Source organism: Oryx dammah, unplaced genomic scaffold, assembly GCF_014754425.2.
Source record: "Oryx dammah isolate SB20612 unplaced genomic scaffold, SCBI_Odam_1.1 HiC_scaffold_25, whole genome shotgun sequence".
Lineage (NCBI taxonomy): Eukaryota > Metazoa > Chordata > Mammalia > Artiodactyla > Bovidae > Oryx > Oryx dammah.
In genome coordinates, this window is record NW_024070209.1 from 67983729 (window position 1) to 68000133 (window position 16405).

Here is a 16405-nt window from a genome sequence, read left to right on the forward strand (position 1 = left end):
TGTTTTGAATATCATTCACTCAGAATAGTGCCCCACAGGAACACTGAGGCTACCCAAACTCAGCACATACACAAAAGAATTCGAACAGCAAAGACCCTTTGGTCCCTAAAATGATCAATCCTCTTTTAGCAACATCAGCAGAATCCCCCTGTCCATTAGAGTGGCCATCTAATTTACTGCCTAAAATAGGAATTTCTTAAAAGTGAAAGGGGGCACTATTAATAATTATGCCAGGAAAATACTTCCCTAAACAAACTGGGGCGTGTGGTCACCCTGCTCAATGTGCAACACTCCCTAATGACTTGATTACAAAAAGCTGCCATTGGCCGCAGCAGGTTGTCTTGGGAGCCAGATTCCTCCCATTTCCATGCCTGGGGCATGCGTGGCTCCTCTCATTGTTGAAATTCCTGCCAGATTGGAGAGGACTCATCCTGTTTCCATTTCTTCCAGGAATTGACCTCTCCTGTCCACTTCTACCTTTCACTGATGCTCTAAACTTAAGATGGCATCACTGACTCAATGGACATGAGTTTGAGCAAACTCAGGGAGATAGTGAAGGACAGGGAAGCCTGATGTGCTGCAGTCCATGGGGTCACAAATTGTCGAACACAACTTAGCAACTAAACAACAAGACTGTCTTTGACTCTCAGAGATGATGCATGTGACTATTAGATGTGGCTCTCTGAAATTTGGGTCCTGGGGAATGAATGAAATCTCTGTTTGGATCTCTCCATTTCTTTTTCTGCTCCTGTTTCCCTCTTTCAGAGACCCTGCTAGGTAATTCAGGTTAAAGAATTTCCCTCTACTTTTCTTTAAGCTAATTGGGTCATCCATTCATGCTGTTAGAACTTTACATTTTCCATGGGGGGAGGGGTGGTCCCTGGCTCAGGTCCCTGCAGGACACCAGCTCTGAAGATCACACCATTTTCACAACCAGCAAAGGCATATCATTGCAGCAAAAGTGAGTTTTATACTTGGCATTTGGGTGAGGAACAAAGAAAGTTTGGGGGCATTTCAAATAATGAAAGAAAGGAGCAGGCTTTTGAAATGCAAAGATATAAATCCCTTTCCAGGAGGCAAATTATACAGTGGAACAGAAGGGAAAAAAAAGGGAAGGAGGGGTTGAGGGGAGTAGGGTGGTGAAAGGAGGTGTTTAATGGATAGAGAAAGATCCAGAAAGGTGAGGCTCAGATCCCTCAGATAAAGCCACCCATCTACTCAGCGAAGATAAGAGGAAAAGCCGGTTGGCTTTACTCTTTTGACAAAGATTCACCAGCGTGGCAGAGAGAGGAAGTAAGAGGGTTGGTAACAGCTCATTCTCATTTACCATATCGCCTGAACTATCCTATCACTCACTTTATAAAAATGAGTTGCAGGAGACACGGGACATACAGTTTGACAGAATCTACAGTCGAAAGGAAAAAGAAGAGGAACACAGAGAAAAAGGGAGCTGATGTATTATTTACAGGCAGAGAACTTGAACAAAGCAGGATGCAAAAACAGGCCCAAAGACTCATGTTTGTACGACTGTGGAATAAAGGCAGACACCTCTGAATTCTTACTGCTGTACCTTTTGCTGCTGGAGACCTCTGTCAGTGCTGGGCCGGCATGCCTGTGTGTCCCCTCATCGCTGTGCTCCAATCTGCCCTGCTCTCGGTTACATTTCCCTGTGGTCCAGAAGGGGTAAAGTTCTCAACAGGAAGCTGCTGGGCCTCTGTAGGTGCAGTCTCATTAGGCTGGGCACAGAGGGCATCTCGGTGGTGGTGGCAGGTCTAATAAGCATGCAGATGGAAGACACGCACGCACACACACACTCTCACTGAAGTCATGCAGTGGGCAGAGAGGAGGGGTGTGGAGAATCAGATCCGAAAGGAACAAAAGGCTGCAGTCTCTGCAGTGAGCTGAGTGAGAGTGACAGGAGGACAGCTAAAGGCAACCAGAAGCAAAGTGTGAAAACCCACAGCCAAAGGCGCTGGGGAGCATATGCCCTGGACTTCACAGCTTCTTCCTCTTCCCAGCTTACATTGGCTCCATATGCTGCTTCACATAGCGTTCCCGGGCCATAATGGGTTTTATTCCATAGTTTTTATACGAACGCGGATGACTCACATCTGCTCCAATACCCAATTCAGTCTCTAATGTTTTCGGCTGCTAGGAGAGAACTTGCCAATTGACAGGAGTGGCAAAAAAAAAAAAAGAGCTTCAATTCAGGGATGAGGAAGGTTACCACCCCATAGGTGTGAGCTGGAAGGCCTTTGAGAGGGCAAGACCTTTGCTGGGAAATGAGGAATTGGCTCCAGACTATCAAGACCTGAGGGGAGAACATTAAAGGGCAATAGGACAGTCCTAATTCAGAATGTACTTATTTTCCTGTCATGTTAAATCTTTTGCTAGGAGCTTTTCTTCACCATATAGACTGTGATGAGAAAAAAGTCACTTGGATTAATTATCAATGATAGCTAATCCCTCACTGGGATCAACTGTGCTCTGTATTACTTAAGCTGGTTATTAAAGTTTTAAATATTTGGGGGAATCGCTGGATAGGCTGGGAGAGACTTAAAGGGCTGGGCTCTGCATGGAGACTCAACCTAGCTTCCAGATGTTTGAAGTCCCATCTGAAATCAATTTCAACCCTAATGACAGTGACTGGCTTGATAAACCAAACTAATATGGCTTTTGGCTGGATCAGGTAATGACACTTGGCAAAACTGGATTCTCTTGACAGCTTTCATAGGCCCAGGGAATCTCCTCCACTTGAATGGAGGACAAAGAAGTAATTAAGAAGCAAACACCTTGAAAGCTGATAACCGCACTCCCAGGTATCACAGGCCCCGGATGGAACTGCCATGGGAGAACCAGGGCCTCAGTTTCGCCAGATGCCAGACAGCACGAAGCACCTTACATCCTCAGCAGCAGGCGGTGTGTGCTGCTGCAACCATCTCTAAAGCTTGGCGGTGGTGTTGTGTAACTGTTTGCCATCTGTTACTCAGAAGCAGCACCACAAAGCGCTGAGCAATGGACTACGGAGCTGCGGCTCCTGCTTGGAGCTGACAGCATCTCAGCGACTTGCCTGGGGGTCCCCTGCAGAGCCTGCCGCAGAACACTTTGCAGGCCCCACACCGCAGGTCCAGGGCAAGGCTGCTGGAAGGGATCCAGGAAGCTCATGATACTGCAGAGAGGGGTTCTCTTGCTGCTGCCCCCAGCCCTCCCAGACCGTGATCTACCTGGACCTCTGCCCAGCCAAAGCAGTGGCTGGGGGGCCTACCCCCACCTTTCAGAGTACAGAGTTCTAACAAAGGCAAATGGTTCTGTGTGATGGTCTGAGAGCTCAGCTGAATCTTGAGATGGGCTGGCAAGAGTGCTCAGCTTTTCTGGGCTGTTTCATTTTCTATCTTTGTTCCCACCCAAAACTTCTTACCTACAGCCTAGCCAAGAACACAATGGGGCTAGGAGGAATGACTGTTCTGTGACTGAAAGACAATGTACCAAATACAGGGGCAGATGCCTCCATTTTTGACTCCACTTTTTGCTGGCTTTGTCTTCCTGAAGAGTGAATTCTGGAGCCCTACTTTACACCTGGCCTGCCTCCTATGCTGGGGCCTGTGGGGAGAGGCAAAGAGGATGACGGCCACAGTAGCAGATGCATCACTTTCACCTCACCAACAACTTGATGAGATAAGCATTCTTCCAAGTCAGGCTCACACATAAGATGGCACTGTTCCCCAGGGACAGCAAGGTGTCGTTCTCCCCCTCTTTCAGGGATCAGATGATCAAGTAACACCAGCACCTTGCACTTAGCTTTCACAACTATTCATTCATTTGTAAATCGTCCTCATTTTACAGATGAGGAATCTAAGCCTCCTGAGGTCTCCATGATTCACACAGCTATTGCAGCTGACTGGGGCCAGGAACCCCTCATCCAGTGTTATCAGCATCATTCCACCCTAGCTGAGGCCCATGTAGGAATCCAGTTCAGACTGTGCTCTGCCTCTGGACCCAAGTAGTTTTAATCTTCAAGAGGAAGAAGGATGCACTTCCAAAAGGCATTTGGGGAAAAGGGCTTTTGAAAGATAGCCCTCTGCACCCACTACCCGCCTCCCTCCAAGTCACTTTGCAGTGTTGACTTTGCAGCGTCAACCACATGGTTGACCCAACTTTGGACCCCACCCCCACTCCCTTTCTGCAAACACAGAGCCCTGATCCTCAGGGAGAGAAAACTCTTAAGGGAGGTAATTACACCTTAATTTTTAAAAGGATTTCTTTAAAGTTAAATTTAGACCAACTCAGTGTTCCATTAAGCAGAAAAAGTTGCCAGGCACCTGCAGGCAGGCAGAGAAACACCCTAGGGAGTTGGCTGAACTCGGCCTTGGCCCTGAACAGCCAGGAGAGTGACCCCCGGGTGAGGCAGCAGGCCTGCCAGCGTCCTAAGGTCCCAGCGCCAGCTCCCCTAGGGCGGGTGCACAGAGAGCGGGACCAGGCTGCGAGTGCCACGGGCAGACCCCCGCGGTGAGCGGGAAAGTCCTCCCAAGCACCGCTCGTCCCGGCACCAGCTGGCCTTTGGGTCCCGGCGTGCAGCTGGGGGCGGCGGGTCTCGCGGACGCACCGTTCCAGCCCCGCCCCGCCCCATCCCAGGATGGCCCCCGAGCTGCGCGCGGGGCTCGGCGCGGGCGGCCCCAGAACAGCTCGCGGCGGTGTCTCGGTGGGCGGGCGGCGGTAGCGCCCGCTCTCAGAGCCCAGCTCACTCCCGCCCGGATTCCCCTTCGGAGTCGGTCTGTCTGTCGGTCCTCCCTTCCCCATCTCTCCTTCCCTCCACTCCCCGCTGGAGCTCCTCGCGGGGTGCCGGGCACAGCCTCGGATTCCTCCCTCCCCTCAGCTCGAGTCAGTTTCCCTTGCGGCGGCGGCGGCGGCGGCGCGGGGAGCATCTCGGCGGCCACCGCGCTTCTCCGGCTGGAGCGGTTGTCCAGCGTGGCGGCCCCTCGGCCCTCGCCTGCCGCGCCTCGGGGCACCGCGTGGTCCCCCCTTCTGCTCGCTCCTCTCCCCAGCGGGCGGGGCGCCTGGCGGGCTCCCGCCGGACCTCCTCTGCTCCGGATCCCGGGGCTAGCGCTCGCGGGAGCAGGGCACTCTCCAGGACACCTGCCCCGCCGACCCTGACCGCCAGGGGGTGCCCCCGGGGCGCAGTGACGCCAAGAGGAGAAGGCAAGCGGGACCATGCGGCGCCTGAGTCGCCGCCTGGTGCTGCCGATCTTCGGGGTGCTGTGGATCACCGTGTTGCTGTTCTTCTGGGTAACCAAGAAGAAGTTGGAGGTGCCGACCGGACCCGAAGTGCAGACCCCCAAGGTACGGGGTTTGGCTGCGCGCCAAGCGCGGGGCAGTGGCTGGCAGGAGGGCGCGCAGCTCGCGCGCGGGGTTTGCGGGCTCCCGGGAAGCCAGGGCGGGGGTATGGGTGCTGCGAGCAGGTAACCCGGCGCCGGATGCGGCTACAGTGTGATATTTCTGGATTTTACAAAAGCCCAGGGGGCATCCCCGGCCCCGCGCTGTGTGGAAGTGGGAGTGGGTGTGGATGGCGGGCGCGCGCTGGCTTGCGGAGCGGGGCTCTTAACTTGGGTACAGCTTGCCTGGGTCCCGGGGCGGCGGGGGCGCAGCGGTCGAGCCGCCCGGGGGTTGGTGGTCCGTGGACGCTGCGAGATAGTAGGTGGTGGGGGTCGGGTGGCAGGGCCGGCCGGCGCTTGGCGCCCGAGAGAAGTCTGGCGGCCGCGCTGACCTCCTTCCTTCCCGCAGCTGCCAGGCCGGAGCAGGGGAGGCCGGAGGCCCGGGGGTGCTCCGCGCGCGCGTGTGCGGCGCGGGCGAGCGCCCTGCAGCGTCCCGGGCGGCTGCCGCCCGGGCCCCCCCAGCCTGTCGCAACCCTTGCTTTATAATTGTCCTCGATCTCTTCAGCTGCATTGGAAGTTGAAATGAATGTGCCCTGAACATCATAAAGAGCCTGTAAAAACAGACGCCTTGGTATTGGTGGGGAGTTGGGAAAATGAGAGTCTAAGTGGCTTTTCCAACTCCTGCCCCGGCGGTTCATCTGAGCGGAGCCTCTGGGCTCTCCCTGCAGGCTCAGTCTTACCTTTACTCAGAGCCCCCATTCCTCAGTCTCTTCTTCCACAGACCTGGCCGTGGGACACAGAAGGGAGCCTCAGGGGGGTTTCTTGACCAGCCAGGCAACATTTATGAACAGGGTCCAGAGAGGTCGTCCAGTAACTGTGAAGGAGCCCTTGGAGAAGCTTATGGTCCCAAGCAGGAGACTGAAAATAATGGGGGAGAGAGGGGAGTAAGTACAGTGCAGAGGACCGACTAGGTGCCAGGTACATGTGGGTGCTTCATAAATAGTTGTAGGAGTTGGGTGGGATTCTCCTTATTCCATAGATTAGGAACTGATTCAGTCTTGCCTTAGGAGCTACTGATTTGAACTCAGACCTCCGATATTCAGGATCTTTCCACTATATCAAGTTGCCTCTGAGATTGCCTTTTAACTGTCTTTGGGCACTTACATTCTGAAATCTTGCCAATGCTCTATTGAATTCCCCAAGCATTTATTGATGATCTGCTGTGTGCCAGGCAGTGTGCTAGCTGCTGTGGGTACAGAGATGCAGAACCTATTCTCTGCGGGCAGGGGATTTGCTCACAAATGGACCAGAACCATACAGTGTGCACTAGGTGTCATGGGGGCCTGGGGACTTAATGGAGGAGGAGGAGGAGGGCACAGGGAACTGAGTAGAGAAGGAAGAACAGTAGGTTTGGCGCTAGGTAGGGAGGGCATTCCTGGTAGAGGTTAATTGCACCAAACAGGCCGAGAGGAATGACACAGCATGCTGGGTGAGTTTGGCACAATTCGAGCGTCAAAGCCTGTGGCTGATGGCCGGGATGAAGTTGGGGGTAATGTGTAAGAGTCCTGTTGGGTAGCACCTTGAGCGTTCCAGGGGCCCTTGAGGCTGCACTAAGCAGGGGCGTGACAAGGTCAGATGGATGCCTTCCAACAGCCTTCATCACACTGGATCAATTTTCTCACTCACTTCGGACCCGTCCATAGATACGGGGAGCTTTTCCTTTTTTTCCCCTGGGTGGTTCTGCTCCTTGTGATGCCGTTAATGATGCCTGCGGGGACATGAACTCTCTGTTTTGCATTGAACTTCATTGCCTTAAGCTTGCTTATTCTAGGTTACTCCAGGGAGCTGGGACCAGAGATCTGTTTCTTCCTTTGTGCGCTTTGTTGTTCTTCCTTACCTGCTTCTTCTCATCCCGCCGTGCGTTGAGCACACATGTATCCTGTGCAGCCACAGGCCAGGCTCTGTGCTGGGTTTGGGCATTGCTATGAGGAGCACACTCTGCCTCTGCCGGCTGGGGGTGGCTCTCACAACTTCCTGGCTGAGGCAGACTTGCAAACAAATGAGTAGTGGGATGGGGTGAGGCCAGTGGTCTAATGTCAGATATAGTGCTGTGCAGTCATGGAACAGGGGCCTCCTAGTTTTGACCACTTGCTCTTTGTCTTAACATCTTCTTTCCCCCCCATTTTCTGTCTCCTTTATAACCATGAATTCTTTAGACTTTAACAATCTTGATACTTCTTATTGTTGGTCACCTTTTCTTGTTAGTCTATTTCTTCTTTCTCTCTTTCACCTGTATTACGACTTTGTCTGTCTACTTATATATGTTGTGTATATTCATGGGTGTATTTTGTGTCTAGTGGATGAGCACCCCTCTGTATCTTGGTGCATATGTATCTGAGGGGAGGGATGGAGAGACAGAGAGAGGTCCTTCTCAGTGCCACAACAGTTGTTCCCATCACTGATCTATCAGGAAATTTGCATGTTGGGTCCCAAGGAGTGCAGTAGGATTCCAAACCTGACTCCATGTCAGAACCACCTAAGAGAGCTCATTTAATGTACACATTTTTATATTTACTGCAGAGATTATGATTCTGTGGGTTTTGGTAGAAGGTCCTAGAATCAGTATTTTTTTTTTTTACAAGGGCCCCATGTGAATCTGAAGTAGCCTACTGATGGATGGTTTTGGAAGCTAGATGAAGAATAGCAAGTCTATGGGGTATTTTTTGTGGTTCAGTGGGCCCCGTGTAAATATGGCCGAATAATTTCATTCTTCTTGAGTTCCTGGTGGTCCAAGCTTGTGTGAGCATGTGCATTCATGTGAAATAACAATAGCTAGCATTTGCATTGGATTTTACAAATTCACAAACTCCGTTTCACATGTATTAGCTCATTTAAGCTTCACAATGACCACAAACAATAAGGCAGACCATACTTTAATGCACAGGAGATTGAGTAATGAGGTTAAACAATTGGCCCAAGATAGCAGGGCTATAATTAAGTGGCAGCATCAGCACAAGAATGGAATTGGATCATCCTGGCAACCACCCACACCCTGTGCTCCTTCCTTGCCACAAGCCACCCGGATGCCTGGGTCTTTGCTAGGAGATGATGGGGTGAGGTCAGGGATGTTTACAGCTGCACGGTGCCCACCTACTTTCCAAGCACTTCATGACTCATCCCTAGGTGCTGGTCTTTGTGGAGCTCCAGGGAGGTTGGTGCATTCTGTGGGGAAACCATCTCAGAGGGAATCCTGCCCTACCCACGGAGGAAGCCATCTGGGACCGAGGAAGCGCTTCTGTCTGGACAGAGTGAACGCTGCTAGCAGGCTGCAGCATCATTGGGTGGCTGCAGCACCCTTGGTCTAGGAATCATTTGCCAGGGCAGAGATTGTTTCCTCAACAGTAAGAATTATCCAAGGATATTTGTCTATTGTAGGGCAAAAAATTTGGTTGTTGGGTGAGTTCAGTATCCCAGGTTTCTCTAGACGATGCTTCTGCCCAGTCCTGGGGAGAGCTCTTGCCTTGGATGTGTCGGAATCCGTGGGGACTCTGCCTAGGGCTCTTCCCAGTGTGGTAGAGGGGTCAGTTTATTTTCCAAAGCAAAAGCAGTGGGCTCCCTTCCCTCTGAAATATTTAGAGAAGTTGAAATGGTGGAGGGATTGGACAGGAGAGGGCTGCAGCCAGGGCTCCTTGGCTGGGGACTTCCCAGCTTGTCCATTCCATGCAGCCAGTTGCCTTTGCTGGGGACTAGGCCCTAACTCTCTTCCTCAGTGTTAGGACATATCCTCACTCACCTGGCAGTGGGATCTCCAAAGTGGGCCTGATAATAAAATAAAACCTATGCCCCGTCACAATCCAAGTGATACGGAGAAGCCAGGCTGCACCCTTGGTTTAAGAAAATTAATTGGATTTTTTTCTTAGTTTCAAGAAGGGCTGTTCTATTAATAGCTCAAATAAAGATTTCTTTAAGTTTGACTTTTCAATGTTGATTTGATTTTTATGGGGATTCCCACCCCCAAATTCAGCAAAGCTCTAATTCCTAATTGAAAATCATGTAACAAGCTTGATGCTTTCATTTAAACAGGATTTTAGCAATAAGTACTGTACCACTAAAAAAAAAAAGAGAAAAATGTTTCCATTTCTCTTCTCCTCTATCATTTGTTTGCCATTTGGAGAATTATACAATAACTGACAGAATTTTTTTTTTTTTTTAAACAGCAAATTTTTCTCTTATTTTCAAGAAACTAAATTTAGGCCAGGGGCTTGCTGCTGCTGCTGCTAAGTCACTTCAGTTGTGTCTGACTCTGTGCAACCCCATAGATGGCAGCCCACCAGGCTCCCCTGTCCTTGGGATTCTCCAGGCAAGAACACTGGAGTGGGGTGCCATTGTCTTTTCCGAGGCCAGGGACTTAGGGCTTAGTAAAAGAAGAATTTGAGACCTGAGGGTACTTTTGGAGGAAGGTATTGGAAATGTAAAGGCTTTGAGTAAAGTGCCTCAGGCCCATGTAAATGTATTTGTGCTGTGCTAGAAATATGGCAAACACTGTCAGAAAGGAGCTTGTTTTCTGTAATATTTGCATACTGCACACGCCTTATGTATATGGCACTGTTATTGTATTCCTCATTTATTAGATAATTTCTTCCACACACACACAAAAATTCATCAGTTTTAGAGAGAGAGGCCCTAATAATCTGCTGAAGCTCCGTGGGTATATTTTAGATTCTGTTCAGGGAATTTCAACTCTGGCACAACCAGAAACAGCCCGTTTTCAGATGAACCTTCATCCTTCGTAAACATTCGTGCTTGTGTGTGCTGGTGCCCACGCTGGGCACTGTGCTGATTTCCCATCTAAGGCAATTCCTGGAGAAGGTGGCAGGGATGATGCTGCCTTCATGGCCCAGATGTGGCTACCGTGAGAAGCTGGGAAATATGAGACTAGCAGGTTAGAACTCCAGGTATTCAAGAAATAGCACGCCTTGCTTTCTAGATATTAACAAGCTTAAAGCAAAACAAAACAAACCACCGCCCCTGCCCCCCACCTCCCAAAAAAGAAACCAAACCCTGAGCTCCCCTGTACTCCTCTCTTGCCTTGATCAGCCCTGTCACGCTGGTGGGAATTTCTCTTCCCTGGGTCATTTTTGGCCTGCCTGGGGTTGTATCCTTGTCCCAGCTGGTATTCTCCCCCAGGCCGCATCCCAGGGACCTACAGATCTATTTTAAGGGAATCTCTTTGGGTCAGTCTGGGGACCTCTCTCTCCCTCTCTGTCCCTAAACCCTTGTTCTCCTAAGTTGCCTGGTGCTTTTGGAAACAAAGACCAGGAATCCCTGTCTTAAGATTTCCCAGAGGCCCAGAATGATACTTGCTGCAATCAGAGAAGACACAGGGATAAAACCAGAAAGGAAAGAGAAATTAATGTCCCTGTCACAAGCTTCCCCAGCCTGTCTAGAGACTACCCTTTTCCAAGGTTGCTCATCTGTTTGTATCATTTAAAAGTGCTAATCTCCACTCATAAGAGGTCATTTATTAGCTCAACAGGGACAGAATGAGGTTGCCCTTGGCTGGTGCCTAAGGCCCAGGATCTTTCCAGGGCCAGGTTCACATGCCATCTCATCTGCTTCCTCTGCCTGCATCCTTTCCCACACCTCTCCCATCCCAAATTTCCAAAATAGTCTTATGCATTATCAGCCACCCAGGAACAAATTTTGAAATTGAAGAAATGTGTGTCTCTGTGCCTCTGTTTACTTTCTAACGTTTACAGTGATGTCATTCTTCCAGAGCATTTCGAAGTCCCTGATGTATTTTTCGGAAAAGGAATCTGAATTAGAAAGTAGGGACAAACCCACAGCTCCCCTCTCTGGGGGCGTCTGTGACCCCCACTATGATTTTTACACATTCCGCTTGAGATCAGTGTTATAGACCCGCCATCTGTTTGGGGAAGTGAGTCTCTACAGCTGGCTGCTGCCTCTTCCCACTTGCCCACAGGGACCCAGAGCTGGGTAGTTGGCCTTCCTCCTTGTCTGGACCTCAGAGACTCAAACTGTGCACCCGGGTCGGAAAATGGGGACCCCAGCCCTCTCGTGGCGGCTCCCATCATGCCATAGTCAAGTGTGGGCTTGCCGTCTGGTTTTTCTAATACACCTGGCAGCCCGGGTGTCTCTTTCTGCCATTGGTGGCGCCGGGATCACTCAGATAGTCTTTTCTGGGCTCAGTCTCATCATCTGTGAAATGGGAGCAGCACGCTACAGCCCTATCTATCCATCTCCCACTTGCCTTGCCAGCAGTCTGAGTCATTTTGCGTTACTTGTGAATAACTCTGAAGTGAAACCTCATGGCTTTAAATAATTATACCACGGATACCCTGAGTCTATTACTTATCTTTTAATTATTTTACCAGAAACGCTAGATTAACCAAACACTAAATCAGTTTCTGCGTCCTGAGATGTTGAGCTGATTAAGAAAGAGCCCCTTTGGGACAGTGAAAAGCATGCGCATGCACACTCACGTGTACACTGGCACCCTGGGGAATTCTGCAGAAGCTCCTGAAATTTGCTGGCTCTGGCATTTTGGTATTTGAGGATAAATGGCCCGAGATGACCTTCTGGGGCAGCAGCCTTTGCATTTGGTAGCAGCTGCCGCCATCACAGGACCTAATGGACACTAGGAAGCTGATGGCAAGAGGAAGGAAGATACGTCTACAGTGCGAGGAATGTATATATGCCTCCCAGGGAGTCCTCTTTCCTCCTGCTTTCCTTTCCATCACTTCTCTCCTCCCTTTATCACATTCTTCCTCCTTCTCTTACTCACATTTTCTGGGACGCAAGAGGGCCCTGGAGCAGAGAGGCACAGGGCACTTCATCAGGAGTCCCGGAAAGAAGTCTGGAGGCCTGGGAGCCTAGTACCTCCTGCAGGTTCTGACCAAGGTCAGGAGCGGCTTGCCTAGCTGCTGGTCTGGATGCAAAGGCAGTTCTTTCCGAAGGAGGGACGTGGCTGCTCTGGCCACCCTGAACCATTCTGCTCAGATGCCCTATATCAGCACAAGCCCTCTTGGCTGGAATTAAGGGGCCAGGGGACCACTGCCTCCAGACAATGCCGATTTCAAGTACAGAGTCTCTTCTGCCTACCATTTCCCAGAAACGAGATTAGGCACTTAAAAAAATAATTAAATCCTCCTCATATCACTTGTCTTCTTAACTGTGAGCACTACAGAGATCTTTCAAGGGAATGCAGGGGCAAGCAGCACAGGCACTTGTTCCTGCCACTGGATCTGAGTGCCCAGCCAAAGAGAGCCATCACCCAGCTGCCTCTTTCTAATGATCACATTGTTTGAACCCAATTTGCATCTCATTCACGGCCAGGAGAGCATGAGGAATGTCTCCAGGCTGGGTAGGACCGGCCCATCTTGACACGCTCTTTCCCAAGAGGCAATCGGTCCCTTTCCTCAGTCCTCACTAAGGTTTGGAAATTAGGATTTTTTTCCCTCTAATGGCCCAGGCTGAGGATTTATGTAGCTCCTGTTGTTCCTCTGAGAGTACTCTAATCGTTAATTTCCCCCCACCCGTAGCCACAGAGAGACTGAGCCGATCAATATTTATGCTCCTATCACTTGCAGCTGCAATGTGTAGGCATAGTGGAGGCCAAACTCCTTGATGGTCATTGAGAAATTAGCTGGCATTCGTGTTTCAGGCTCATTGTTTTCTAGGACCTCTGGGAGATCAGACCACGTGGTCCATGGATTAATTAAGCCACCCAGATAATTGGCTGTTATAGACGGGCAGTTGATAGCTGCCAGCTGAGTGCTGAATTGACAGGTCCTGATTGTGGTGGGCTGGTGGTCTTCACCTGCAGAGGGACTGCTCAAAGACCTGAATGATTAAAGGTGAATCAGAAACTGGAGGCTAAGAGAGACCTTCCTCCCTCCTCCTTTTCGTGTGATGTTACAGAGTTTACAGAGCATTTTTATTCACAAATGCCTCCTTTGATTCTTCCTGCAACCACGTGTGATGGGTGTTATTGTTACCCTTGTTCTCTGAAGTAGGATGAAAACAGGTTACAATAGGGAGGAGACGGGCAAGCTCGCCCAGCCGTTGCGTGGCCTTGAACTCACTCTTCTGACTGTAAAGCCTGTGCTGTTTCTCACTTGGCTGTGCTCAGTGTCCGGCTAGCTTCCTTTTCCAGGGGAAGTGGCAGTTCTTTTATATGTGTATGTGCTTTGTGTATATTTTCATCTGGACAAAAATCTCATGCTCTTGCTTAAAAATGATCTCTCTACCTCTGATAAAACACCAGCATTGCCTTTCTGCACTTAAAGGGGAATGGTGGGTCAGGTTAAGGGAACTCTACAACCTGTCTCTGAAGGGCCACCAGGACTTTGTGTTTTCTCCCAGGACAGGCCAAGTTTAACTCAGTCTCAGACCCAACAGAAACATGCTGCAGGTGATTTGGGGAAGATCCTGGGCTGGACTGGCAGACTCGTGATCCTAGGAGAGGTGGAGAGAGGCTTTCGTGCCCCTTCAGTCCTGTTGTCGGTACTGGCTCTGTCTTTCTATTAGTGACCACCCCCACCCCAAACCCCCACCCAGGATTGGCAAGGTTTGACAGCAGGAAATGAAGCTCTGCTGTCATTCAGGAGGCTGCTCAACTCAGAAGTCAATGGGATCCTGCAATTAAGATGGAAACTGTTGATCTGTATCCGTTTCGTGATGAATGTGGTTCTTAAACAATCAGAAGCAATTCTCCTCTAAGAGGAAAAATGTCATTTGAAAGAACCTAAGACATACATCCGATTTGAAATGTGAGTAATGTAAATGGGGGAGTGACTCCAGGGAAGTGACTTTGGAAGGTACCCAGCATCACCGGAGAGAGCCTCACGGCTCAAAGATAGAGGGCGCCCTGCCTGCGTCCTGCTCTTCGGCCTTGAAGGGCCACGGTTCAGCGATTTGGTGGCTGCTTTGGGGACTGGGTGTGAGTAAGGGAGCTGCTGTCCTTGTATATGCTTAAAGTTATGACATCCTGGTGTTTTTGTCTGCAATTCTGGTGAGCTACTAGAGAGCTCCTGGTAATGCTTTTGTGATGTGGCCTGAATGTCACAGTCTGTATTGCGGGATCCGGAGCGGAAACATGACTTTTCCACTCTTGTGCATTTCTGCAGCGCATGGCAACATTAATGGGGACAATATTTTTTAAGGATATGCTTGGAGTAAGAATGAAAGGAAACATAAACCTAGAGAACTCTGGTATTTTCCCTCTCTGCTCAAAAGTCCTGATGGTTTTCTAATCATTTGTTTAATTCTGGATCAGATAAACTCTCTGTAATTCTCCCTGCCTCTCTTAACACTGAGATTATGGCTTTTGCTTCAAGTTTTAGTTTTTCTGCTAAAACGAACGCCTTGCATTCCAATTAAAGTCAGCACTTTTTTTCTGTAAAGGGTCAGATACAGTAAGTCCTCTATATACAGATAAGTTCCATTCTGAGAGTACATTCATAAGTCCAGTTTGATCGCTAAGTCCAACAAAGTTGGCCTAGGTACCCAACTAACATAATCAGCTATATAGTATTGTACTATAATAGGTTTATAATAGTTTTCACACAAATAATACATTAAAAAAAAACAAAAAATAAAACATTTTTAATTTGGAGAAGGGAATGACAACCGATTCCACTATTCTTGCCTGGAGAATCCCATGGACAGAGGAGCCTGGCAGGGGTCCTCTGGGGTCACAGGAATCGGATACAACTTAGCGACCAAAGAGACAGAATCTTACGGTATAGTACTTTGAAAAGCACAGTATACAACAACTGGCATACAGGGGCTGGCATCGAGTGAACAGGCAAGAAGATTTACTGGCTGGAGAAGGGAGAGGAGGTGGGAGAAGGTAGAGCTGAAGGACCGTCAGCAATAGGAGACAGAGGGCAAGCTGCCATTTCACTCATGCCTGACATTGATGGAATGCACGTTTGCATCTTTGAAAGTTTGCAATTTGAAGGTTCATATGTTGGGGATGTACTCAGAATCTTTTTTTTTTTTTTTTTAGATTGTATGGTTTCTGTTGTAACTATTCGACTCTGATATTGTGGAGTGAAAGACATTATGTAAATGAAATGAGTGTGGCTGTGTTCCAGTAAAACTTTATTTATAGACCCTGAAATTTGAGTTTCATGTAGTTTTCCCATCTCATGAAATACATCTCTTTTGGCGTGATTGTCAAAGATTTACAAATGTAAAAGCCATTCTTAGTTTGCAGGGTGTCCTAAGACAGGTGGCAGGCCAGATTTGGCCTTCAGGCTGTGGAAAGAAAGTGAAAGTGCTCAGTTGTGTCCGACTCTTTGCGACCCCATGGACTGTACAGTCCATGGAATTCTCCAGGCCAGAATACTGGAGATGGTAGCCTTTCCCTTCTCCAGGGGATCTTCCCAATCTAGGGATCGAACCCAGGTCTCCCACACTGGAGGAGGATTTTTTACCAGCTGAGCCACCAGGGAAGCCCAAGAATACTGGAGTGGGTAGCCTCTCCCTTACCCAGTGGATCTTCCCGACTGATGAACTAGCTGTGGAATTCTATAGAGTACAAGAACAGGCCAAACTAATCTGCGGTGTTTGAAGTCAGCTTCATGGTGACCCTTGGTTGGCCTCAGTGACCAGAAGGGAATCTGTGGAGCGGGGGAGCGGGGAGGGCGCGTTTGGGGAATTGGTGCTCTGTTAGTTTTTTGATCTGGGTGCTTGTAACTTGAGTATGTTCGCTTTGTGGAAATTCACTGAATGCTTGCTCTTTTCTGTTTGCGTGAAGTGAAGTGAAGTGAAGTTGCTCAGTCGTGTCTGACTCTTTGCGACCCTATGGACTGTAGCCTACCAGGGTCCTCCCTCCATGGGATTTTCCAGGCAAGAATACTGGAGTGAGTTGCCATTTCCTTCTCCAGGGGATCTTCCCCACCCAGGGATCGAACCCAGGTCTCCAGCATTCCAGGCAGATGCTTCAACCTCTGAGCCACGCCACCTTAATAAGGCCTTCTAAAAGAAAAGAATAAACTGAGTTGGTG

General features: G+C 49.6%; 1 protein-coding gene across 2 annotated transcripts in view; it reads left to right on the forward strand.

The window, feature by feature from the left end:
- The first annotated feature begins 4740 nt into the window (after positions 1-4740).
- The window catches only part of GALNT14 (polypeptide N-acetylgalactosaminyltransferase 14), a 220255-nt gene continuing 208590 nt past the window's right edge, over positions 4741-16405 (forward strand). Inside the window, exon 1 of one of the 2 annotated variants that reach the window (XM_040224143.1) lies at positions 4741-5337. In XM_040224143.1, the coding sequence (XP_040080077.1) occupies positions 5209-5337 (129 nt within the window). In that variant the 5' untranslated portion in view covers positions 4741-5208. The remainder of the gene's footprint in view (positions 5338-16405) is intronic. The other variant, XM_040224145.1, reaches the window with a different exon arrangement.